The 19,012-nt window shown below is 41.9% G+C and overlaps 2 protein-coding genes across 2 annotated transcripts in view; one reads left to right on the top strand and one right to left on the bottom strand.

Annotated features, from left to right (window-relative positions):
* The window catches only part of capn5b (calpain 5b), a 59,240-nt gene that overhangs the window by 14,013 nt on the left and 26,215 nt on the right, over positions 1-19,012 (bottom strand). The window contains exons 6-11 of the mRNA XM_026182795.1: positions 9,737-9,945; positions 8,449-8,641; positions 4,375-4,568; positions 1,375-1,452; positions 255-450; positions 48-170 (exon numbers count right to left, since the gene is read on the bottom strand). Of these exons, the coding sequence (XP_026038580.1) occupies positions 48-170; positions 255-450; positions 1,375-1,452; positions 4,375-4,568; positions 8,449-8,641; positions 9,737-9,945 (993 nt within the window). The remainder of the gene's footprint in view (positions 1-47; positions 171-254; positions 451-1,374; positions 1,453-4,374; positions 4,569-8,448; positions 8,642-9,736; positions 9,946-19,012) is intronic.
* ompb (olfactory marker protein b) lies at positions 6,872-14,044 on the top strand. Its single transcript, XM_026182796.1, has 2 exons — positions 6,872-6,899; positions 12,814-14,044. The coding sequence occupies exons 1-2, from the start codon at positions 6,872-6,874 to the stop codon at positions 13,284-13,286; spliced, it is 501 nt and encodes a 166-aa protein (XP_026038581.1). The 3' UTR covers positions 13,287-14,044.

Raw genomic sequence — 19,012 nt, 5'->3', positions numbered from 1 at the left:
TGGTTCCGCTTTGTGAAGATTTCTCGGTTACGTGTGGGTGTTTCTACCCTGTGGATATCGAAGCCTATTGCGAGATTTTCTGATTTGCCCTCTTTTGGTGTGGCTCTCTTCTCTTTTTGCTGTAAGCAGATCAGCACCTCGTCCTCCACCTTCTTCACATCAAACACATACTAGGAGGAGAAAAAGAGGACGGTGCATCACAGTCCAGCACTGATCACACAGTTCTTAAAGACAAAACCACGACATGTACCGACCTGAGGGTTCTGCAGGAAGGTGGCTTTGTGATTGATGCAGCCTCCGGATCGGTTGCGTAGGGGATCCTGCCGGTGGACCCAGGAGCCCCTCATCACCTCCTCCTCCCAGGTCTTGTGGATGCTCAGGTAGGAGGTGTTGATGAGGCGGCACAGGATCAGGTCAGTGAAGTACTGGCAGAAGTCATCAAATGTCATCCTGCAGGAGGGCAGCAGGAAAAGAGGAGAGAAGAGAGCAGAGAGAGTGGATACCAACTAGAGGAAAAAGCTTGAAAGAAGAAGATCTTGAACAGGTACAAAAGCAGAGGAAACAAAACCAGGAGCAAAGCAAATGGTTAGGATGTACAGAGCTGAGATAAAATGAGCCTAAAGCTTGAGTGCCGAGGGCTTCTGAAGAAGAACTGCATCATTTTATTTGACACGATGAAGATAACCTTCTTAATCTTATTTCTAATTTGACTTCTTTCTTTAGTGATACATGCAACAAAGCAACAAAGTAATAAATAAACTAATAAATGAGCTTAAGCCAGGCTAGCTTATACTCTTGATGCTTGGCTAAACTACCCACCTGTAGGTGAGATACAGAAATTCATTAGTTTCACTGTAAGAGCTATTCATATATCAGAGGTGATTTGAAGGCCTTATTCATGTCTCTGCCTTCCCCTCATCATTCTGAGGTTGGTGCCAAAGAAAAGGACAACACAGAAATGCGTATACTTTTAGACCATGTTTAATTGCTTAATTATCTTTATGCGGTTCATTTACATCACAGGGAATTAAACAATGAAAAACAGGAAGAAGTGCGTTTCACATTCTAGTCTTCCCAGAACAGCAGTTCTGAAGTTCAACCCCTGAAACAGATACATTTCACATTGGTCCTAACCTTGGGTTTGTCAAAAATATAATGTCCGTAGTATGAGCATCTACCTTTGTGACATCAAACATGATAGGCCATCTGCTTTAGCTTTGGATCAAAACATCAAAAATCTCAGCAGGAAGTAAAATAAGCTCAAAATGTCAAACTGTTCCTGCGGCCCAAACATCAGTGCCTGAAAATAAAAGTGCTGTAGCCTTTTTTTAATGTAACAAAATGACTGTGGGTGTATTTTTTTCAGGCTCTCACCAGAACTCGCCGTCGTCCTGTACGGTGACGCCCAGCTTTTCTCTCTCACTCTTGCTCACCTTGTTCCACTCCTCCGAACTGCAGGGAGCAAAAACAAAAGAGCAAACAGGCTTTTATGTGAAATGAGCTTTTGTTAGAGGTAGACTTTAATTTTGTTGTATAAGTGTGTCAGATTTTAGTAAAAGGCCTCACTGTTTCATGACCTGAACCCATTTGGACCTGCTCTGGGTGACGTCTGTAGTTGACACGTTATCTTCTGTCTCATGTGTTGGTTTTACACAACCCCTGCAACAGAGCCCGGGGGGCTCAGGTGCTGCACATGGAGGGGGGATCCTTGAGCATTATCTTTTTGAGCTCATCATTTGTGACAGCTAATTTCCCCCTGCTCATCATCAATTTATTTCCTCTGTGACGGCAGCACACATTACAGGAGCCTTCACAACCTCTTGCTGGATAAACGGCACAAACGAAACACCTTTAAGCCTCTAAAAGACCAACTATAAATGGACCATTGGGCGAGCAAAAATCAAGCCTACAAATGAGACCTCAAAAAATAATGTCTGAACACGTAATTATACTTTCAAGTAACCAACATCCAAGATTGTTTTACTGTTCTCATTCAGCTTAGGTGCTGCACAGAGCCAACTGCTCCCTGTTGGAGTCTAGTATGACACTGCATTCGTAGTGTGGAGATGAAAGCCCACGTCTACCTGTCAGAGCTGCTACTATCAGCAGGGGGAAGTGCCAGAAATATGTACAACAATCAGTGGGAAGACAGAAGTCGACATCCATAAAGAACTTCTTTGTAACAAATGAAAATTGTCCCTGCAAATGCTTCTTAAGCACGATTTATTGATCATCCCTTTCCTGGTCGAGTCAGCATTTGACTTACATAAACCATGTTGTGGTTAATACTATAATCACCCCAAAAGAGCACTTTGCTCTCAGACTGTAGGCTTACTTGTGGTTGCTAGGATATTTAAAAGTAGAATGGGAGGCAGAGCAATCAGGTTTCAGGCCTCTCTTCTGTGGAACCAGCTCAAAGTTTGGATTCGGGAGACAGGCGCCTTGTCTACTTTTAAGATTAGGCTAAAAACATTTGTCGTTAGGGCTTAATCAAGTGTATCTGAATCCTCTTTTAGTTAACAGGCCTATTAACTAGGACTGTTTCTTCTTCACGCTTGTCTTCTCCATCACCCGTGTTTAGACATTTCTCTGCATTTAATCATTAGTTATTATTAAACTCTGGCTTTCTTCTTGCCCATAGGGGGTCGTCTAATTGTTGGGGTTTTCTCTGTATTACTGACTTTACCTTACAATATAAAGCAACTCGAGGTGACTGTTGCTGTGATTCAGCGTTACATACTGTAAATAAAACTGAACAGATCTACTCATCCCTGCGTTACCATACTGTTTTATAAATCCTGCCCAAGTCTTTAATTGTGAGGAAAAACCTGCAATCTGTTGCTTCAAACATGTCTTTGTCACTCGAAATATTTCAATTTTTATTTTCTGCTACTTTCAGTGCAAAATTTCCTTTCATAGCTAACCTTAAGTTACCCTCAGAGTACTGCAAATAATCCCTAAGGGTAATAGTAAACACATTTACACAAGATTAGCAGATTTAAACCATACAACTTTAATTTAAGATGCGTACAGTCATACTAGTAAAATAATATAATCAAATCAAATCAAATCACTTTTATTGTCACATCACATGTGCAGGTACATTGGTACAGCACATGTGAGTGAAATTCTTGTGTGCGAGCTTCACAAGCAACAGAGTTGTGCAAAATACAATAATGTAAACAAGCAAAATACAAGAATGGCTACATCTGAAACTAATAAATATATGTACAATATATAATATAATAGTATATACATCTGCCTGCTATGAAAATGGTGGGACCTCAAATATGGGGAAGAGGAAAAACATTTAAATTATTAACAGAATATTATAAATATTAATTGCAAGACTTATAACGACCACAGCTATAAAGTTTATTTCTGAGTAGCTGTATCGAGTTCAGACAAATGAATTGCGCGCGCGTCTCTCCCTCCTGAGCTCTATTTTACAGCACCAGTCGTGGTATTTATTACCGTGTGAATCATACCTGCACATCAAGGTTTCCTCTGTATTCAGTGCTCAGGGGAAACACAGGTGTTTTACTGGATGCATTAGCTCTGTGTTTATGTCTCTGTTTATGATGCCCTGACAAACGTCCAGCGGTCTGTCAGCCACCATTTACAGTAACGGGTTTTATCAAACCATGAATGAATTATTCAGCGACAGTGAGTGAATGATGAGGGATGACTCACGTCTCTTTAATAACAGCTGTCTCTCTTTCAGCCTTATCAATAATTCAGAGTCTGTTATTATCCGACTTTACCGGCTCCCTGTTTGTTTCACCGAATTTGCCCGTTCACGATTCAAAGACAGAGACGAGGAGCAAGCACATTTATTTTTCCGTTTTACCCACTCCTGAGCTGAAACATTTTTCTCGAGGACGTCTGAGCTGCTTTCATAAACGAGCGGCTCTCCGACTGGGCTGAATTTAGCCGTTCTTCTTTGCTCAGCGGCCCATTAGCTTGATTGCATTTCCATTTTTCATTGTCTACATGACATTTCCCATTGTCCTCCTCTTTTCTCTGTGTCCTGGACCTTATGTATGGATTGCTTTCTGTTCGGTCGTTTGGCATTTAATCATTCGTCATGTTACGTCTCTTAGAAACCTCGTGAGTCAAATTCTGAGGGACTGGCGCACTTTGACATTTTCAATTTATGTAATTGGTTAAATTGATCGTGACACGGTCACGTATCCTATTACGGGCAAAATACATTGTTTTGGGAATGCTCCACATCTGACTCACAGAGGTAAGATGTCTGCTACGAGTAATGATAGATGAAGACAGCTCAATTACCTTTAACAGGGTAGGATTAGAGACTGAGGAGCTTCAGTAGTTTATCTTCCTGCCTGCAGGTGGCAGTGTTGTGATTACCTGTCACTCCAAGGGCCACTCCACTCCTTCTCCCCCCAAGGGTTCCTCATGCGGATCATGTGCAGCTTCTCCGACTTGAAGAAGGCCAGCAGTCCGTGACCTAGCCGCACCTTCCGTACATCTGTCACGGCGTAGGCGTGGCCTTTGACCAAACCGCAGTCCAGCCGCGCCTCCATGTCTTCTATTGTGGTCGCCTGGAAAGCAGAAAACACAGATGCCTCTGTCAGTCTAGACAAAAGAAAAGGATGCTAACAAACAAAGCTAACACACAAAAGCAGTTCCTCTGGTGGCCACTTGAGGCAGTCTACAAAACTATTTAAGGGACCTCTTAAATGTGTGTTTGTGCTGTTGTTCCTTTAAAGTCTTTTTAAAGGAATTTTCACTAGTATTATCCCATCCCTGAGGTTTGTGCTTCAGTTTTGGTTAGTGATAAACAGGGTGATAGAAGAGGTCAGGCAGGAGTATCTGTGGACTACGATGTTTGCAGATGACACTGTGATCTGTGGTGAGAGGAGGGAGCAGGTGGAAGACAGCCTGGAGAGGTGGAGGTATGCACAAGAGTGATCGCCCCATGGTCGGAAGGTCGGCGGTTCGAATCCACTTAACGGCTACCCTGAGGTACCCCTGAGCAAGGTACCGTCCCTACACACTGCTCCCCGGGCGCCTGCTTAGTGGGCTGCCCACTGCTTCACTGAGTGAATGGGTCAAATGCAGAGAAAACAAGTAATTTCCCCATGGGGATCAATAAAGTATCCATTAAGAGTATGAAAGTACGTAGAAGCAGGTTTGAAAGTTGAAGATGCAAGGAATAGAGAGATTTTAAATACCATCCAAAACAACAGACAGTGCACCAGAGAGGTGAAGAAGAGAGCCGAGGCAGGGTGGAGTGGGTGAAGATGATTGTCATGGGGGATTTGTGGCAAAAGAAGAAAGGACAGTTTGCACATACAGAGGGCTGGTGTCACAGAGGAGCACGGTAGAAATAGGACAGGGTGAGATGGAGGCAGATGATCTGTTGTGGCGACCCCTAAATGAGGCAGCCGAAAATATTTAGCAGATGTGTGTGTGTGTGTGTGTGTGTGTGTGTTCCACCTGTATAGTTTATGAATGCAGCTTTGTTAAATGCTAGGTGGTGTTAGCTGATTTATAAGCTTCTGGCTCTAAACCCCCCCATCATGGTGGCAGACAAAATGCTAACGCTGGAATGTGGAAATGTAGTGCAAAACCAATGGGTGACATCATATAGGCTATGTCCGTCATGTATACTGTCACGGACCGCCATGTCAGTATGTTCAACTTACATACCAAATATGATCAGTTTTGGTTAAAAAAGAGCAACGAACAAAATAAAGCAAGCTGCAGGGGCCAAAAAGCTAGAAAAAAAGGCAAAAAGGTGAGACTTCAAAAAGCTCGAGTAACCAACATCTGTTGTCTTTTACATGAAATCTATGCTCGCAACAGCTTTTACTATTTTGTTCTTGCATAGAGGTGAGTCGGCTTAATGTTTTATTGGAAGAACTGAGCTTTGTAGAAAAGCTGCTATATTGATGTCTTAACAGATGGTGGCAGGAGAGCAGTAATTCTCAGTTTACTGGAGGTTCAGACAGCATAAAAGATGGACGTAGCCTCCTGGTCTTAAAAGTTAAGCACCTGAAACCTGAATTCTTAGGTGCATCTTGTCCTGTACCCCCCAGCCGGCCCCGACAGATGGGAAAAGGAGGTTTCTCCTTCCCGCTTGCTCACAAAGGGTCGTCTGATTGATGGGGTTTTTTTTTTCTGTTATTGTGAGGTCTTAACCTTAGAATCTCAATCACCTACAGGCGACTCTTGTTGTGATTTGGCGCTATATAAATAAATAAATAAATGCAATTGAATTTAATCTTTTTAAAAGGCCAGCAGGGGGCTGCTTATCTTATTGTAAAAAGACTTGGTTATACAGAAGTTCATGGGAAAATGGCCCTCAGCTCCCTCTGGGACCTCAGTGAGCACTTTCCTGATGGCTTTATGGGCTCGTGCTCTAGTTTCAGATCACACTGAATAAAACATTAAGATCATCTTGCAAATTACAGTAACCCACTGCTACTTATATAGTATCTTTCTACTCCGTTTTGAGTCACTTGCTGATATCTATACCTAAGCACTTTTATCTAACATTTACACACACCCACATTACAATGAATGCATCAGGGTATTCAGAGTTCAATATCTTGCCCAAGGATACATCAAAATGTGGACTGTAGGAGGCGGGGATCGATCCACCAACGTTCTGATTGGTATACGAACCGCTTTAACACCTTTTAGTGTCAAAAAGACAGGATTATCAATGCTATCCTCATTGGCCAATGACTGCCGACGTCAGTCAGATCCACACTTCATCATCTTTAGTTTCAAAACATCAAGATGTCAACGGTGAAAATGCTCAGCTCGAGGTGCAGAACAGGATTTCAGTAACGAGTGGGTGACATCAGAGTGGCTACATCCATGTTTAAGGCTGTCTATGCTTCAAAATGACAGTCCTAATAATAGTGTCTTAGCATAGACTCTATTAAGATTTATTTGACCCATTTATTGTACTCAAATTAGTCTGACTTTCTACTTTCCAATGTTGCAAATAGCTGCAGTGAATATTTGTTATTTTTCCTCCTGAATATTTTCAAGGGCTTGCTCAAAGGGAATGTAAAGTGCCCTGAAATGAATGTTGTTGTAAGGCTGGTGCTATTTAAGTGAAAATTAAATTGACCCTAAATGAGTTCCAAGAATAAATTTTACTAACAGCAAAAAAAAAAAAAAAAAGGAATGAAAGACCGATTTCTGTCTCCTTAAATTATTCAAATAAAAACAGAAGCTCTTGCAAAAATAATAATTTCCTGTGCTCAAACACATATGAGCACACACACATATAACTTGTAAATTAGAGCCAGAAAATAAATACATAAAATAAAATAGAGACTCAAAGAAACTTCATACACAGCCCTGAAGTTTGACTGTTGTTGCATTTCCAGCACTAGTACCTTACAGCTACAGTTATGTGTCGTCAGGGTGCAAAAACCTTGTGTGTCATTTCAGTATAACTAACAGCAGAAAAAAACCCAAATTAGTAACAGAACGTGATTTTAACTGACTATTCACGTCTTTACATTATAACTTTAATACAAATGGCCATAAATTTCTCCTGGTTTATAAGTGAGTTTTTATTGGCTTCTCTTTTTCACTGGAATGGACCGTTTATTAATCCCCACATTAAAACCTGCTTTTGCTAACAGGAAGCCTATAACAATACCCGGGTCTGGTTCTTCAAATGCTGAGGACAGGAAAAGACACACAGGCAAAAATCTGAAATGTTGCGCACAATGGCACCTCGTTCGCACATTAATTATAGCACAAAGTTGAAGAGCCTTTGAGAAGAGCTCATTCGGAGATTCTGAGATGGCTGCTATCTTTGCCAGACAATTGAATGTCTTTGGAAAGTCAGTCACGACAGGCAGAGGTTGGTTATTCATCCCTGGATTTTAAATCAGAATAGAAAACGTTCTAATTATTAAAGGGCTCTGGGGAGGTCAGCTGTGGGTGATTACACAATTTTCAGACAGCAGGGTTTTGAATGCTGTTGAAATGCCAAGTGCGAGCTTCCCGATGGCTTTGTTTCAAAAGTCAGGTGCTTGAATGCGTCTTTAAATTGCACTCTACTTCTGTGCTATTGCACCTGGATAAAGTGCGAACAGCAGAGACTGACATCCTCTGACTATTGGAGTGGGATGAGGTTTAAGTTCTGACTAAAATTACTCCATCAGCCGGTTGAGCTGCAGTTTAGACCAACATCTTTGACTCTGACCTCCAGTAAGAGAGTTTTTGTGCAGTAATTAGCGCATTAATTACTGAAGTATGGCCAGAAATTGAACTGTAATCCAAATTTTAGTCTTAACAAAGAAAATCAGCTTTGCTTTGAGGGCTGTGTTCAAGGTTTTCTTTTGGTGCTTCATATTCATATATGTACATCCAACAAACACAAGCATGTTAGAATAACTGGTGATTCTTAGCGTGTTCTTTAAGCTGAACCTTTCGCACGGTTCTTACCCTGATGGAGCAGCTGATGAGGCCGTCTCTGTTGTGGACTTTGAGCACGCGTTCAAACAGCTGGTTACGGGCCGCCTCGTCTGTGGCCATCTGACCCTCCAGCAGGTCCACGGGCTCAGAAACACCACCCGTGAAGTCCACCAGTGCGTCAGCCGTGTTCCCCCCATCCAAAGCCTCGTAGCAGCCGTAAACCCTGCAGGAAGAGGGAACTATTTCATATACAGTTCCTATTTTTTTGGGACAGTCGCAAAAACAGGTTACTTCTGACTGGTTAAATGTGGTAACAGAGATAAGGCCATGATGTGTTTTGTTTTTGTGTTATTTATTTAGAGAATTTTCCAATTTAAAATCGAGTTACAGATACCGGTTACAATTAAATGACTAAGTGTAAGCAATAAAAATAGTTCAGCAAATCTATAAAATCAAACTGACGTACAAAATACTGAGAAAATGGACATCACATCGAACTGTGCAATCACATCTTTTAACCGATTTATCTTTTTTCCATGAAAGAACTAAAAGAGCAAACTTGTGCATATGAATGAATGTTGATCTCTGGAGTAATCTGCCCACAGATGTGACTCATAAGAACCTTTTTAATATGAAAGGCACAAAAGAACCGCTGACCTTCATAAAGTAATGCACTTTTATTTCCAGTCTGTTTTTTAGCTGTCTTATGCTGTTGACTCTACAACAGATTGTAGAGTTTTATGTTTTTTGTTTAAAAATCACAAAAAATATGCCATATTCACAGGTGTAGCAACAGAAATTTACACTTCATTGTTTTACACTTAATTCCTGCATTTTATTTAAATTTTGCTTTCAAGCTTATGGTAAAAATGTCTATTTATTAATGTCCAAAAAAAGGCAGAGAGTGTTTTCCGCATAGCTTTAAAATTATTTTTGTTATTTGATATCAATGCTGAGTCATCCACGTCTAAAAAATGATGTACTCTTGTGTCATCTTGTGTTTTATGAAGGACATAATAAATCTTTGTATCGGGCTGCTTTTGGTGTTTTTGCTTCGTGGACAGAAACCAGCTGAAATGTGCTCGTCTCGCCTGTTCACTGATAAATGATAAACGTTCAGCACAGTTTAACACATCTTACAAATTTCTGTGTTATGGGATGATTTCTAGGAATAATGAATGTATCTGTGATGTTAAAAAAACTGTTAATGACACCAATATGTGACCACACCCTTGGTGACTCTGTACAAGCTTCATAAATCTGACTCCGATGGATTTATAGTCGAGTTTAAGTAAAATCTGCTGCCTCTGATGCTCACTTGGCATAGGCTTTCTCCACCAGGGCGCTCCAGAACTCGTTGCTGTCGTTGGAGTGGCAGTAGACCAGCTGGTTGTCCACCGTCGGTAGCCGGTCATCAATCACCACGTCCACCCACTCCCCGAAGCGCCAGAAGCGAAAGTGGAAAATCCCAGCGTAGGAGTCTGGTTTTTCTGTATCCCACTCCTGCTCCTTCCAGTCTGGAATGACCTACATGGTGGAAGAGGACAGGGGAGCAGAGGGGCAGGTAAGCCAAACAAATAGCCGTTGGTCCATGGAGCACAAATAATATCATAGTGGAGTGGGCAGGTGAAGCGAGACCACCGTCCCCCTCATGTCTGCTGTTGCGTTCAGGATTAGGGGACAAATTTATAACCTTGGCTTTCACAGTCATAAATCCAGCTGTAATAGGACATGGGTGAGAGGTAATAACTGTTTGACTGCAGTGTGTGTGTGTGTTTTGGCTGCCTGCATTTCCTCTGGCCCAGCGAAATGCCCATAACCAGACTCCATTTTGTGAACTGTAGTTAGTTTTTTCACAGGGGAGGTAAAACAAATACACGTATCAGGAATTTCTTGATGACCTCAGAGCCCAGAGCAGACACAGAGCAGTGTTTCCTGCACAGAGACGTGGCTCGGTAACCCAACTTTGAGAACTTTTGACCTCCTTTTGACCAAGAGAGCAACATTACCTGCAACTCATTTATTAGTTTACAGTCCTCTTATTTTCAAAGTTCAAAGTTTCAAAGTGCTCTTCCAGGCTCAGGTCCCTCAGGTCTTTGATATCTTTCAGCTACGGTGAGAGACACTGACTCCACCGTACTGGACTGAAACCGGTCACGGCAGTCGTCCTTCTGCTCTGGAGAGCCCCTGTGTGCTGGAGGGTCCCTTTAACCACACCTGCAGCAGGTGAAGAAGTGTTGCACCTACAAGAAGCTCACAATGTCTGCCACCACCACCTTGCAGTCTGAGACAGTGGTGCTGGAGTCGGTCCACACAATGGAGAGGCAACTAAAAACTGCCCTAGTATCACAAAGTGCATATAGTTATCACTTAACTGATTTAAGAAAGCATGCACACGTGTATGAATGCAGGACTGCACATGTAAATATGTATTTGATATATAACTCGCCATTTACAATACTGACTCAATGCAGGCAAAAAAAGCTTGTATTTCAGTCTTTCTTTAATAATGAAACCATCTATTATCTTAATCACACCCAAATTTCCTAAAAAAGTGCAAACCAAAGTTAAATGACAACATTTTTTGACTGATATCGATTAAAATAAAGAAATATCTGCAGCAGACAGGTTACAGCCTTTGTTAATATTATGGTATTTCTATTATAGCCTCTCACTCTCCTTCTGTTATAGAAACAATGCTGTGCCAGTCCAGCAAAGTTTGGTTCCTGACGCAATGAGCAAAATTCCTCCCAGAGGTTTTTGACATGTCCCCAATCTCCTTTCACCAACCCAGTGTTAGTTAAGCTAAGAAGATGTTTAACCTCTTTCATATGATCAGATATTAATGTCTGGTTACGCCCAATTCTTTGTTTCTGCTACCTTAGACTGTTATGCATGCTGCTGTGTGTGTTTGTGGTTGAGAGTGCAGAGTCCAGGGCTTTTCCTTTTAGCTCTACTTTAGTCTACGGTAGCTCCCACTGTATGTTTGAATTTCACTCCCAGCTGGTCCGCATATGTGTGGCAAGCAATATTTTATCTCAGCTTTTTCATTGAACACAACTTCCTGCTGCAGGAAATCAGTCAAACAGCCAAAATAATGTTAATCCCAACAGACTGCAGACAGCAGAAATAAACATGTTTACATCCTGGTACAAAGAAGAGCTTTGTTCTCTCCTCCTCATCAGCTGCTCTCAGACTGATTTGGTTCTATAACTCACATATTTAAATGATGATTATCTTCATACTTTCTGCAATGAAATGAAATCAGTGACCGGACAACATCCAGAAACGTACAAGGGGACACAAGTGATTTCTGAACTATAGCGTGGTGTGATTGCTCTCATCTTTTATGAAATATCATTTCACTGTGATCCCACTGCGGCTCAGAGTCATAACGGAGCACCTTATGGACACCAGAAGTGACCTGCAAAAAGGGTGTCTGTGAAGCCTCTATCAGCATGAATACAGTCTCCAATAAAACCTGCAAATGATGCAGAGAGCGACAACATGTGTGACTGACTGTCCCAGCGGGAGTTCTTGGAGATGTCAGGGTGCGCTAACTGAACAGCAGTTACTGTCAACCCTCTCTGCAGGAGGTGACACCCACTGATGGAGAGAATCTGGCCCCTCCAGAGCTCTGAGAGGCAGCAACAGCTCCTTTTTACAGGCGAGGAGAAGGAAGAAACAAAAAAAACTAAGCACCACACCACAGAGTCATTTCGTAATCCTTCGGGAAGCAATCTCTCTTGCACTCCACCTTCGCTGCTACTTAGTCTCTGTCTCTGCAGTGTGCATCTATCTCAGCTTTCAGCTGGGCAGTGCTGCTATACAGCAGCTGAACTCTGGAGGGAAAGTGACCCAACGACTGACCAGAGACACAAGCACAAAGCGTCGCGGGTTTCCCCTGCTGCCACATAAGAGGAGTGAAGAGGCTTTCTTAACACTCCCTTCTTCTTATCCTCAGATGATAGAAGCCCACCCATTACATGCGAGGGACCACCTGACTCTTACTTCTGGCATTCACATTTGTTTTGCCACTCATGCAGGCTTCCAAAATCTAGACGACACTTCATGCAATAAATGTGTTACAGTTAAGAATCTGTATCTAAGGAAGCAGAGACACAAACGAATGTGACAAACACTATTAAGCACAGCTCCCTGAGGGCTAACCCTGCACTGTGGTTGCATCTTGTTTTCTCCTTCTGTAGTTCTAAGTAAGACCCGCCTCTACTATCAGTAGTACACGCTCATGTGTAAGCCAGCAGAAAGGAGCGGAGCACAGGAGAGTCTGGACAGAGATAAATTATCTTCGACACAGCTGCCGATCTAATCCAGCCTTGCAGTTGGTATTGACCTCTCTGCCTGTCAAGGTGTGCCCTCTGAGCATGTCTAAAGAGGTGAAGCTGCCCTTCCGGCTGGACGTGGAGCTGACGGAGGTGATGCGCCTGCGGGTTCAGTCCCTGCAGCAGCGCGGCCAAAAAAGGCAGGAGGGCGAGCGCCTGCTGCAGGGCAATGAGGCCGTGTACCGGCTGGACTTCTCAAACCAGTCCCTCCAGTTCTTACACTGGAAGGTGTGGCTGGCCCAGCCGGGCCGCCTCACCATCATGGGTACCTCGCAGCTCTGGACGCCTGACCTCACCAACCTGATGACCCGTCAGCTGCTCGAGCCGGCAGGTGTTTTCTGGAGAGCAGCGGGCGATGGGGACGACGCGCCGGTCCAGTGCTACGAGGCTGACGCTGACGAGTTCGGTGAGAGGATCGCGGAGCTGGCCAAGGTGAGGAAGGTGATGTACTTCTTGTTTGCATTTTCAGAAGGCTGCAGCCCAGAGACGGTCGACTGCTCCATCACCTTCACAGTGGACAAATAAGACTTGGCGTGTATGATCTCGGACAGATACTTGGACTCATCTTCAGTCCTTGTGTGCTTTCAGTTGAGGAACCCGCTACTATAAAGCCAGCCCTCTGTCTCCTTTCATGATTCCTCCCCTCTAAAATATCGACACAGGCCATATGACATCCTTTAAGGACTCAAAAACACTTTAGTGATCAAAACAGGTTGTTGTTTCATAACTTTGTATCAGATCATTGAAATAAATCCAATCATTCTAAAAGGCGTATCTGCATTTTCTTAAGTGCTTTGGGTTTGAGTGTTGAACAAAATTGTTATCCCATCTCTAACTCACAAACAGCCAGCCCTGAAGGGTTTGCTGGAGCCGATTCCCACACGAGATAATGCATAGAGACAGTGTTTACTTCTGTGGATGGGTGCAACTATTCCCCAGCGGACGAGGGGAACAGGTTCCTGCCACCTCATCGGTCTCTGTCTCACATGGTGACCCTGACAAACAAGTGAGGAGATGCATGTGGATTTCACCTCTCTGCCTCCTCCTCCTCCACTTCTTCCTCCTGCAGGCTCGCCCTGACTGCTTTCAAACTGCCTCAGGGGATGAAATGCTAACTGTGAATGAGAAGACAAGTGTCTGGAAAAGTGTGAGAGAAAAAGGAAAATAACCCAGACGACAGGAGGATTTAGACTCGTTTCTTGTCTGTACAAAGCGTGTGACTAACATGCAACTCAGAGGCTCGGTTTTGCTTAAAAAAAAAAAAATCTAACTCTGCATATTCTCAAGAGTCTCAATTAAATCGATCTTGCCAACAGTGTTGAATGCATGAATATGAATTTTCACCGACTGTCCTCGTTGGTATGTCTTCTCTGCTCACTCTTTCCTGTCGCCCTGTGACTGAGAGGTAAACTAATGCACCAGAGAAATAAGCCCACCGGTCATCCCATTATCAAGTGAGGATTTTTCTCATTAACACAAATAAAAGAACATCAAAAATTACAAGTTAAAATATTTCCAGAACTATTTGAAAGAACTTTAAAAGCTGGCAGCTTTTTGCAGGTAATTAACTGGTACAAAAGTACAAAATGTTTTGAAGTAGGATCTCCAGGGAGATGTGTCTGCTCCTGGGAGACTTGGACCATTTACTTGTTTTGCTCTCACAGGAAGTAAAACTAGCAGGAAACTAAGTAAATGAGGATGTCTATTCTCGCTTACAAGACCTGACACTGGCTACTTAATGCATTCAAAAACTGTGAATTAAGAATAAAGGATTCTAAGATTAAAGCCTAATTTTTCATGAATTAAATGAATTATCTTGCCCAAAAAAGAAAAGATAAATAAACCTGTTACTTTGTTTCCTGCACATTTACATTTAAATTCATGACATTTTTATATGGTTAGCTTTTAGATGGCTTGAAAGATGTCCCAGCTATCCTTTGTTGACATATTTTGGTTTATAGGGAAAACTTAAACTAAGCATCCACCTGGAGCTGATCTGGACTTCCTGTGTGACGACCGGTTAGTGTTTCGGCACTAGAGCCCAATCAGGTTGTGCGGTATGCCTATCACCCCCCCCATGAGATTAGTAATAACTGCTAACCACAGGTACAGAGGGAGTCAGTAATGTCTACTCATTAATGTGGCGCTATCCACCCTCCATGCTACACGACAAAACCAGAACAGGGCTACTGCTACTGAGAGAGAGACTAACAAGGGATTTTTTTCCACATTGAGCATGAAAAAAAAAAAGAATGTAGACTATATGAGTGGGAGCACCCCAACAGCTAAAACGGTACATAGTAACAACTAGCTCATTCAGTCTCTTGATATATGTGTAAAATGGTCCACCTGTCTCTCCTCCAGTCTCCACCACGACCTCCTAACACACAAACACAAAAAGCACAGGAAAGGACACAAACCTGTATGTCTGTGGAAGCACAACCGCATTATATCTCTATTAAAAAGAAACAAAAATCCTCCTCCTGTTTACACTTGTTTTGAGGCAATGACTGCAAGTGTTGGTTATATTCAAAGGTGCCGACATGAAACCATAGCAAGGCAGATTATTTCAAATAAGAATAATGAATTTCAGTTTACTTCAATAAGTAAGGAATCACATGAACCCAAATAAGTAAAACACTTGTTGACAGTGGGAAGGAAAAACTCTCTTTTAACAGGAAGAAACCTCCAGCAGAACCGGACTCAGGAAGAAGAAGGAAGACAGGGCAAAAGCCACACTATGGAAGAGAGCCAGAGATTAATAATAGCTAACGATTAAATGCAGATGCAATGTGTATAAACACACAGTGAGAGAAAAGGTGAGTGAAGAAGAAACACACAGTGCATCATGGGAAGCCCCAGCAAAATGTGTCCCTATACATTTTTACTCAATAAAATGTGTCCAAAATGAGGAATGAAGAAACTCTGGTTCCACGACAGAGTCAGTAATAAATGTTTTAAAACCTGGATGTATTTTTTTTTTAAAAAGTGTATTATAATTTATTATGTAACAAATTCTAATGACGAAGAACAAGAAACAAGAAAAGAATGAACAAGTGGCAACATCTTGGAAAAAAAACAGCGGATGCTGATTGGTAGGTTCCTTTAGCAGCTGCAGGCGACGCTCACTGAGGGGTGGCAGCATGGAGCGGATATTTTCCAAATGACCCTACGTGTCTGTTTTCTTTTCTGTTGAGCTGTACTTTCTTGCAGGTGCTGATTGGAGGGTCATCTGCGGTGTAGACGACACCTGGGCCTGTGCTGAGTATGCTCCACTCCATAAAAACTTCCTCCTGCCTGCAGATTATTTCACGAATTTACTTCCTTTTTTCTCCACGTTTACCATCACACAAAGCATATGTGCTTTACATTACTAACATACTGTTATTTAAACACTGCATCTTCTTGTGGTTTTTTGTAAGAAAAAAGAAGAAGATGTTTTTCTCAAGTCAAGGTGCAAAAAAGAATTTTAAAACCTCAGTGTGACAGAAAACAGACAAAAATCACAAAAGAAATGTTAACCTGGTTTGAATATTTTGATACTGTTTTGAAACTGAAGGTGCTCTAAAATTAGGTGCAGTTACCTCGTACCGTGCCCGAGTATGATGGACCCTCTTCTGGTCTGTGTTTACACTGACTACACTTCGTTTTGCATCTGAAATACTCTCTCCTGTTCAGGCAGGACACAGTTGAGTTTATGATTTACAGCATTTTGTGGCTTTACAGGAGCAATTCTGGAAGAAGTGCCACACTTTTATATGCCTACAGCAGCCCTGAGAGGTCAAATACACTGGAACTTAAACACCTTGTTTATTTTGTAAGTTACCTGACGTGTCCAGTCTGTCCTAGTCTTTATGTTTTTGTCCTCAGCATCTCCTGTGAGAAGTCAGTTGCGTCCCCGTGTCTGGTTTCTGTGTCCCTGTTTAGTTCTGTCAATTTAGTATGTCTTAGTCCTTGTCCCAATGTTCCTGCTTTACTTTGACAGTCCCTTATCTCATTAGATTCAGTTCATCTGTTTCCCCAGATGTGTTCACTCTGTCCCAATCTCCTCTTGTGTATTTAAACCCTATCAGTTTTCTATTCTTTGTTGTTTCATCCCTTGCAGTTTGTCTTTTGGAAGATTTGAAGGTTTGGTTGGATTATTTGTTCTTGGCTTTCATCTTGTTTGTTTTGTAAGTGGCTCAGCAATAAAAGTTTTAGTTTTATAACTTCTTTGCCATGTGTACGTGTGTAGGCAGCACTCCGAAAACTCGCTACAAATTTCACACAAAACGTAATTCCTGTACTTGTGTGCATGCATTTTAAAATTGCATTAAACAAGCCTACAAGTGCACCTATCATTTCAGAACGCCACCTGGGACTTCAAAGAAAGGCCTACTGTGGTGATAATGCACCTACAGGTGTCTGATAACAACTGCAATGCACCAGAAAATGGCCTGTGAATTTTAGCTGTTAAATTACAGGAACAATTACACTGCAGGTAGATGGCAATAATCAACACAAACATGCATTCAACAAGCTCAGGTGGATTAAGGAAGATTTACAGTGATTCTAATCAGACATGTGCATCATTTAAAAAAAAGAAAAGACATTAACAAAGTAGGAAAAACCAGAACAAAATAATCAGCCAAAACTAAAGACCTAAGAAGGGAAATAAGCAGAAGACATGCTGTTCCTTGAGGATGGACCTGATCAAGCTGCCATGTAAGCATCCCCATGTGTACTCGGCCTAGTTCCACAATACAGCATTTCTCTAGAACAGGCTGAGGCATCTTGTTTCAAATCCCATTAAACCTCACTAATCATTTTGTTTCCTCTATCAGCACGTGAAAGAACATCTCAGAATCATTCTGACGCCAGAGACTTCAAACCGGCTCAGCACAGTTCAAATAAACTGCTCTTTATTGACAAAACGCTGCAAGTTTGTGTGCTCGAGCTGGTGATAGTGGATGTGTGATGCCAATCAGGATGCAAACACTTGTTTATTTAAATCTGTGTTTAAAAGGCTTCAAATTGACTTTTCATTGCAGCGAACTACATCTCTGAAAGTAAGGACAGCTGAATGAAGCTCTCTGCGGTCCATTTAAAGATCTCCAATGCACCTTTATTCAATTAGCAGAGGTAGTAAACATTGGATGAAATCTGTTAAAGCACTGTTGCATCTCCTTACAACAAACCACACTGCTGGACAACAGCTATGACTGATTAATAATGACATCCACTTTGCTGCATGTCACCCCCCCCCCCCCTTTTTCACCTATTACCCATCTTATCAAATAGAATCAAAATGCCTAAAAATAAATCTTGAAAAAGACACCTGCTAAGGCTGATCACAATGCAAAACGAACACGAGAAAATCAGAAGAATATCCGATTTTTTTCTGCCTAAAACTTTTTTTTTCCCAAATTATAAATCTGCCATAGATGTCACAAAAACAGAAGTTCCACTTGTGAATTAATTCTGGATTTTTATTACAGTGAAAAAACATACTAGCGGCTGCCAGTGCTACCCCTGAGCCTCCTAGTAGATGCACCAATGAAAGTCTTAGGTGACACACAAGAGCACAAGATTTTCAGAAAACCTGACCTCTGACCTTATGAATTTTAGTAGATACACATATGGTTTTTTGATGAATTTGAAAGTCCTACGTTGCCTCGTTTTCGAGTTATCGCATTCACAGACTTGGATATCCACACCGCCTGCCAGTCACAGCGCCAATAACACTCCATCAGCGTTTATGGCTGAGGGGTACAAACGTCTGCATTCACTGGTGAAGTAGTCGCCACTACAAGCTTGAATAAGCCTCACCAGAGCTAAAATGCTAATATTGCTACAGAGCAGGAACCTCTGAAGTCAAAGTGGAAACGCCAAAAACTGCAGTTCCTTCAGTCAATTCTAAATTTTTAGATTACTCACTGATTTAAACTGTATTCAAATCAGGGCTATTTTGAGTGTCAGTTGCATACCTTTTGAAGCATTCAAACAGGTAGGTGTATTTGAATGCTAGCTAACCAGTAACATTTTAAACTGCATTATAAGAGCATTATAAGTCTTGTTGCTTTTCCTTTTATGAATTGGCTAAAAGGCAGACAAGGCACTGAATCCCGAATAGTAGTCTATGTTGTAGGTTGTGTAGGCTCTGTGATAGCAGGTTATATAATTGTTATGTGAGTGTATTTCGAGCCTTGGCCTCTTCTCCATGGTTTGATCATTCAGGTTAGCTGAGGGGGTTTACCATGCATACATTAATG

This window comes from Astatotilapia calliptera, chromosome 10, assembly GCF_900246225.1.
Source record: "Astatotilapia calliptera chromosome 10, fAstCal1.2, whole genome shotgun sequence".
Classification (NCBI taxonomy): Eukaryota; Metazoa; Chordata; class Actinopteri; order Cichliformes; family Cichlidae; genus Astatotilapia; species Astatotilapia calliptera.
The sequence above is the reverse complement of the archived record's forward strand: the minus strand, read 5'-3'. Positions and strand labels throughout refer to the sequence as shown.

Coding starts and splice junctions, on each gene's coding strand:
- ompb (XM_026182796.1), top strand. CDS start 6,872: ATGCTTCAAAATGACAGTCCTAATAATA. Junction 6,900..12,813: donor AAATGACAGTCCTAATAATA/GTGTCTTAGCAT, acceptor GCATGTCTAAAG/AGGTGAAGCTGCCCTTCCGG.